At 48.8% G+C, this 7842-nt stretch overlaps 1 protein-coding gene across 1 annotated transcript; it reads right to left on the minus strand.

The window, feature by feature from the left end:
- Positions 1-3950: 3950 nt before the first annotated feature.
- FNDC10 (fibronectin type III domain containing 10) lies at positions 3951-7161 on the minus strand. Its single transcript, XM_061351534.1, has one exon. The coding sequence runs from the start codon at positions 6583-6585 to the stop codon at positions 5923-5925; it is 663 nt and encodes a 220-aa protein (XP_061207518.1). The 5' UTR covers positions 6586-7161; the 3' UTR covers positions 3951-5922.
- Positions 7162-7842: the final 681 nt, after the last annotated feature.

Consider the following 7842-nt stretch of genomic DNA (forward strand, 5'->3'; position numbering starts at 1 on the left):
CAATAGCAGCTTTCCTGCTTAGTACTTCTGTGGTTCCGAGTCTCAGGCATATGTATACGTATTCATGTGCTATTAGGTTTCATCTGCACATGCCAAACACAGACACAGGAATGCAGTATTTTGCTGTGACCTCATGTTGTACATTCTAGCGGCTCCCAGTTCCAAGTCCCCTAATTTAGGTGTTAGACAACCCTGTGTCACTTAAATATATAGGCAATTTTCCAACATCTGGGAAGAAATTACTCCAAATTTACAATGTAAGGTCTTGGGTCTTCCCATCTTCTTCCAAAATGTGCCCTATTTTCATACTTCACAGCAGTTAATTCCCGTCAATGTAAGCCACGTTCTTGTTTTCAGAAGTATGTAATTCAAGCAATCCGTCTTTATTCCTGAAAAACGGCCTTTTGGCCAGTTTTCTTTCTCGGCACTAGATGGCAACCGAATATTGTAGTGGGTCCCTTTTGCAGGGCCATAGACGACAGATCCCGGTTAAGAAGCATTTGGATGGAGAGCTGAATCACCCCTAAGAAGAAATCAACTGGATCTGACACCCAGAATCAATCCCATCTCCATGTCTGTTCCCAAAAAAAACCTCAGTTCTGAGGACTGTGAAGATGAGGCAAACGAAGACATGCCTTCCGTTGTGCTTAATAATGGAGTTCTGCACTCCCTGCAGTGCTTGAGAAACGAAACGGGAGAGATGAGCAGCCAAGGCTTCAGCAGGATGCAGAAGCTTCCTCCTTCATTCCAGAAAAGGTCCTTCTGAGCAGTGAGAGCACATCAGCAGCCTGGTGAGGTGAAAGCTTATCTCTTGGTGTATACAAAAACTGGGAGCAAGACAAATACAGAAGACAAGATCAGGACATTGAAGAAACAACTCTACTCCTAGCCTAGCTGAACTCCACCAAACAAGGCAGGACTGTGCCCAGGAAGGGGTGCTTTCTCCTCAGTGCTTCCCAACACTATTTTCTGCCCTCCCATTAATGCTTTTCCCCCTTCCCAGCTAATTCTTTCCTCCCTTCCCTTATGCTTTGCACAAAAGCTTTTCCCCTCCAGCACCTTGCACGGAAAGCCTTTCCCCACAGCCGACTGACACATCCCTGCAAACCTCTCCTCCCTCACACACCCGGCGCTTCCCGACGACTCCTTCCTCTGTCCCTCACCTCAGCCCTTCCCGTCCTTCCGCACCTCCTCACACAACCCGCCGCTCTCCCTTCAGCACCGCGCTCAGCAGCCTGGCCCTCCCCGGCGCTTGGGAAAACCTGTCCCGCTTTCCCCTCGAATTCCCCGCTGTTTTCCTCAGCATTCCTCGACTTTCCCGACAGGATCTTCCCCGCAGAAGTTAGGGCAAACCTCTCCCCTCACCTCTTCCCACCTCACGTTTCCCGCCTAAACGCGCCCCCTCAGAGCCTCATGAGGAAAGCCTTTCCCCTTCCTCCCTCAGCGCCGGCCTCCCGCACGGATAAACGTCGGGTTTCCTCCTTCTCCTTCCCTGCTTTTCCACATTACCCACCTATCCTTCTCCTTTCTGCATTCCCCATGGAAATCTGCCTTTCTGTCCGGCCCTTCCTGCAAAAACCTCTCACCTCAGGTCTCCCTCGGCCATTCCCGCTAAACCTGCCCCACTGGCTGCAGTGCCGGCTCTTTCCTCACTTCTTACTCTGCAAAGGCACCCTGCGAATCATCTGGTAGTTCTGGAACAATTTAATTAGCGAATTAGTTACCTGAATTAATTGCCTGAATGTGCGTATCTACGTTTACAAAGGGTCTATAGGTCCAGAGATGTCGCCTGGAAAAGTCTTCCACCAGTATCAGTTTGGGAGGCACATTGTATAAATACCGTACTATACTGTGCCATCAAACGCTATCAGATTTAAATCAAATGTAAGTATGTGTCAGCAAAGCAGGCTGAAAATACTGCCAGTGAATTTTAAAGGCCAAATATGTGCTATGAAAATTTCTGCATCAAAATCAAATCCTTTTGGGTGAAAATAAAATGAAACAAGGGATTTGAGCAATTTTTTCCTAGATGAGATCAGTGTGTAAAGACAGGAGATGCAGTGACCAGAACCGTGATGGAACAAGAGCAGTCAGGGTAGATTCACTCAGGCTAAAAAGACCCCATCCAAGCATCACTGCTATAATCCCTAAGCCTTTTAACAGGAAGGTGACACAGATAACTGCTACCTGCCACTTCTCTTCCTTTCATCCCACTCTTCCTAACCTTTCTTTTGGAACGCAGTGCCAAAGGAGAGCAGCAGTTTGATGTCTTGCAAGACTCCAGGTCTCCATGGAAGCAAAACACCAGCTTTCACTTGCACCTCCAAAGCAAGCTGAGCAGCCTTGCCTTTTATGTCCCACAAAGAGCACTATCATAATTGAATTAAGAGAGATGCTCTGCCTGAGGCACAGGCTGTTTCCTCCAGAAGATTCAAAGTTGGGGTCAGGCTGAACTTGGCTGCTCCTATTTAGCACAAAGCAAGGGGAAAAAAAGGCTTGTTAACAAGTGTATCCCTCGATTTGTACTCCTGCAGAAGCAGGGCTTGATATTTGTGCTGGAAATCGCTAGGCAAACACAGAACCATATGTATATAAGAGTGTACCAGATGGATTTTTAATACCCAGGTACTTGTATATGTAGTAGTTGCCTTAGAAGCTATTTCCACTTCTCCCCAAAGCATTGACTTCTTGGCAGTTAGGGATCAGCATACTGCCATTTGATTGATAGATTACAGGATCTGATTGTAACCCCATAGGTACTTACTCTGCATGTTTGGGGAATTACAAACACTGGATAAAGCTTTCTTTCACTATGCAGTCTCACAATGGCTTGTGGGAGTCAAATTAACAGCACGTCTGTGTTCGTGGAATTTTCCCCATTATTGCTGAAACGTCTATACCCGTGATGGAAGGAAAAACCCTCTTATCAACGGGTCAGCAAATTCTTTGCTTAATGACACATAAAATGAAATAGGGAATACTCTCATTTTTCTTTTCCAGACACCAAGGTATGCTCAATTAAACCTTAACCCACCGAAAATGAATGAGAAACTATGAGATAGTGTTTCCCACATCCCATTTATAATGCATTTATAAGGGGAAAAAATGACAAAAATAATCCTCTAGAGAATTACAGAACTTCCTCCATCAGGATCTACATTCTTGTCTACTATTTTGCTCGTCTCTCCTTTGCCTAGCATGCTGTTGCAATGCAATCCAGAGACAGATGTGTGAAGATGGGGGATGACTACAAATAACATCTCTGTTGTATCTGCTAGCTGCTGTTTTAGCAGGTAACTGTACCCTACCAATACCTGCAGAGGTGTCTGTAGTGACACACAGAACTGTAAATTAGACTTGGTGCTCAGCTTCCTCAGACTTACATCAATATTACCACACTGAACAGTGCTGGCTGCATACAAAAGGAAGTAGCTTGAATTGGTAACAAAGATGGATTTAGGAGCTAAAGGTCCAATAGGGATCATTTATATTCCAACCAAAGACATGGAATAAATGGGTTTGGCTCAGTGAGTTTGCATACAAAATTTCACATGAGGCTTCCAATAGGTGAAAGACTGAAGTGATCATAATAGTGTTGTGCCTCTTTCCCCTGTTTTTTGACACATAAAATCATGAGCTTCTTGTACCAGGTGCTATGACCTCCTGGTTGGCAGGAGTATTTTAAGCTGCACCAGATGGATCTCTCTAGCCCAAGCTGACACTGCTTCCAACAGGAGGCTGAGCTAGGTGACCTCCAAAGGTCTCTTCCACCTTGAACTAGTATCACCTAAACCTCTCGCAAAAACAAATCAAGTATTCAGAGAATAAATCTCTTCTCATTTTCCCATTAATGCTGTAATTTTACAGTAGGCAATGGAATAAATTCCATTATGATCAGTCTTTAGGCAGATTTGGTCACTTCGAGTCACACAAGATCTTGAACCAGTACATATTTGTGATGTTTTAATTTCTTTCCATTATTCTCTTCATTTATTAAGGTGAACGCCAAGGTGGTACAAGGCTCATTGTTTATACATTTCATTCGCACATCTGGCAATTCACAACAAGATGAAGAACAGAAGAGTAATGTTTGGTTGACAGAAGCGGAGAGAGATATACAAAATCAGTGCCGCTCTAATAGCCCTGTGAAGAACTGGCTACAGGAAAGACTGATCCAAGACCTCTGTCCCAGAGTTACTCTGTGTATAAATTAGTTGAACAAAACCACTAGGTACAATTTGCCTTCATGTAAAAATGATGACATTGTCCTTCAGTATCAACAAATGACACCATCCTCCTGTTGCCACGTTGCTCGATATTGCTTAAATCAAGTACATTGGCAGTTAATACAGAGAGAACACTTGAATTTAAAGAGTCAGCTGCATGTGAGAAAGAAAACGAAGTAAGAATAATGCACGAGTAAAAGGTGGTTTTGCCTGATGAAACACAGACCTTCGGTTTCTCAGCCACTCTCACATTATTGAAGGGATTATTAGTACAAATACTGCATTTTGTGAAGGATTCCATACACTTTCTATATTTACCCTCTACTAGCAAGTTTCTACTTCATAAACTACTTTCACAAAGAAAAGCACAGGGATCATTCACCAGGGATGAACATTTACACAAACAGACTGCATATAATACTGAAGTATTTTAATAACAGTATCCCTTTACAGAAGAACAGTTCCCCTACTTTAGCTTCAGGTGCTTGGTGATATAAAGTCATTTTCTGTTACAGCAGTCAACTACACACAAATAACACTAAGTAAAAATTAGCACACTAAATAAACACCTCTCAGATAGTAACCGGCTCTATTTTTGTGTATATATTAAAGTTCAAGTAATGATCAGCCGAAGTTTGTGGGTTTTAAAACCCAAACAACTGAACAACCAACCAACAACCACTAGTTTCAGAGACAAGAACACCAGGGGAGATACAGTTGTCTATGAAGACTACAAGAACAGAGATACTGCTATAAAGGGGACAAATTCTCAGCACTAAGGCACAATAGAATTAATACTAGAGTATGGCTAAAACCTTACTTACTACAGCATTGGGTGAGCAGGTAACAGGGAGTGCTCCTATGCTCAAAACGCTGGGCTACAACATCAGTGAGTTCTGTGTTTAAGACGCTTTACTTCAGCGTAGCTGCACGCAGCATTCCTGAAAGGTGGGATGTCGGGGTTCAGTGATGGTGCTCACTTACACTGTACTTACTTTATAATTAAGGATCAACTTATACTTGCACAACAAAACGGAATTTTCAGGCTAAAATTATCCCTTTAGCATTGCCCTTTTTGGAAACTACCGCTGTGACAGTTCTAGTGGGAGAAAAGCAGGCTGAGCCGGTGTAGGATGTTGATGGTCGCTCAAGCTGACCAGAAAACCCCCGTTGTTTTGGACAGCAGCCAGTCCAGGTCCCAGAATTTGTGAGCAGCATAAGGCACGATACAAAACCCACTTAAGTCACGAGATTTAGGTGGGCTTTGGATCAAACACACACTTAGCTGTGTGTGGGAACCGGTCTGTTCTCTCACAGCCTTCACACGTTCCCCCTCAAGAAAAAATTCAAGCACGTCTACAAGCGAGGAGATTCAGGCTTAAAACTGGGGTGTTCTGTTGTCTTCTCAAGCGGGCCCCCTGTGAGATCTGCTGCTTGCTTTTAAAAACAGGCATCTCCCTGGCACTTGTGGACCTTTTATGTTAAATCCACCGGATTCAGGAACCACGTAGGGCTGAAAAGCCACCCTGCGAGGAAGGAAAGCTCCGAACAGCGAGGAAAACCCAAATCCTGCAAGTTTGGGAATGGAAAGCCCTGGCTCCCAGCACAGCTTGGAGCCACACACCCCCCTCCCGTCCCCCCGTCCTCTGAACGAGCTCCAGGGGGAGCCGCTCCGCTCCCGTGCAGCGCTGCGGGGCTAAGCGCGGCGCGGAGCGGCGGCCGCGGCCCCGGCCAGCGCCGGGCTCATGAGGTTCTCGGTGATGTAGGCCACCAGGAGGCAGATGAAGACGAGCATGACGCAGATGGAGCCCCCCACGGCCGTCATGGCGACGACGATGTCCCGCATGGCGGCCGGCTCCACGCGGAACTCCACGCACTGTGCGGGCGGCGCGGGGCGCGGCGGCGCGTAGCGCGGCTGCAGGCAGAGGCGGTAGCGCACGCTGCCGTGCGCCTCGGGCAGCAGGTAGTCGCGGCAGGCGGCGCCCAGCTCCACGCTGTCGCAGGGGAAACGCGTGTAGGTGCCGTCCCAGGAGCAGTTGAGCGCGAAGCCGCGGAGGCCGGCGGCGGGGCGCGGCGGCCCCCACTGCAGCAGCACGCTGCCGTTGCGCAGCACGTTGGCCACCAGCGCGCCGCTCGGGGAGCGGTGTGCGCGGCAGGCCCGCGCCTGGCACTGGAAGCCGCGGGCCGGCGGACGGAAGCACAGCCGCCCGTCCGCAGCTCCCTCGGCCCCCACCTTGTAGGGGCACCACGGCTCTTCCGACCCGGACCCGTCTGGCCCCGCGGCGGGCGGTGATTTCAGGGCGGGTGCCGGCGCCCCGAGGCAGAGCAGGGCGAGGAAAGGCGGCAGCAGGCTGGGCATGCCGGCTGCCGCGGCATGGAGCCGAGCCGCGGTGCCGGCGGAGGGCTGCGGCGTCCCGTGCGCCGGTTATAAACGCGGGCTCCGCAGCCGCTCCGCCGGCCGCCAATGGAGAGGCGGCTCCGCCGTTAACTCTCGCTGGGCTGCGGAGCACCCGCCGCGCCGGGCAGCGCACGCAGGACGCGCACCCGCTCCGGCCCCTCCGTGCGGGGGGGGCCCGTAGCCCCCGGCGGGCGGCTCTCGGGGGTTCCGAGCGCTGCGCTGCCTGCAAGGGTCGGAACGGTGTCGGCTCAGCTCCCCCCATTCCTCCCCGTTGTGCCGGGCAGCCCCCCGGACCGCGTCCTCAGGGGATCAGGCTAACGCGGGTCCAGGCACTGCGTACAGATGCCGGACGTCGGTGCTCCGGAAGGGTCCCGGGCCACCGCATCTCACGACCGGCAGGGATCTGGTCCAGGACAGGGTTGGGGAAAGTCACCGAGTGTGGTCAAAGAACTGCGGGGCACCTGGATTTTTTTAATGGGTGAGGCTACAGACCGAGGCTGCGTTAACCCCTTAAGACCAGGAATTCACAGAAACTCTGCAAGGATGTAATACAAGGAAAAAGGCTTGAGTCCCCCATGAGGACTGCTGCTAGGAGCGAGGAAGCTGCACTAGTCTGTGAGACCAAAGGAAAAAGATAGTCCCCTTCTTCTAATACATGCCGTTTTCCCCTCCCTGCAGCAGGACCAACCCATAATCCATCCACCTGCTCTAGAGCCATTCATGATGCAGCACAGAAGAGGGCTGGAGGAGATAGAGCAGTGCTCCATCCCAGCATTACACCATAACGCTTTCCCAGCCCTTGAAAGATTTACACCAGACTTGTCTAAATGTGGCACAAGAGATCTCTAATGAAATAAAAGTAAAAATGCATACTTAAGCAATGTTTGAAGAGTCTCTGAGCAGTTAAATAGGCAAAAGCTGTCTTAAGTCCTACCTCTTCTGGTTGTTTCTTTCTGGTTTATCTTTTGATCAGGTTTTACATAGTGTCCTGTTGTAGGTTTTATAGCAGAACAGAAGCATTTATCTATATTTGACTTGTAAAGCAGACCAATTATCACATTACATGTTTACCACTCCCAGAAGCGTGCCTGAACACATTGGTGTACTGTTTCTTCACTGTGTTACCTGTTTGGAAATACAAGATGTGCAGATGACTGTGTAAGTTTCTTCAAAAGTGTTTATTGGCTTACATTGTAACCTTCATATAACAAAAATAAG

This window comes from Neopsephotus bourkii, unplaced genomic scaffold, assembly GCF_033783945.1.
Source record: "Neopsephotus bourkii isolate Nb327-2 ecotype Australia unplaced genomic scaffold, CSIRO-AGI_Nbou_v1 NB_593, whole genome shotgun sequence".
NCBI lineage: Eukaryota > Metazoa > Chordata > Aves > Psittaciformes > Psittacidae > Neopsephotus > Neopsephotus bourkii.

What these genes read in the sequence shown, in the direction of transcription:
- FNDC10 (XM_061351534.1), bottom strand. Translation starts at nt 6,585, where the DNA reads ATGCCCAGCCTGCTGCCGCCTTTCCTCGCCCTGCTCTGCCTCGGGGCG.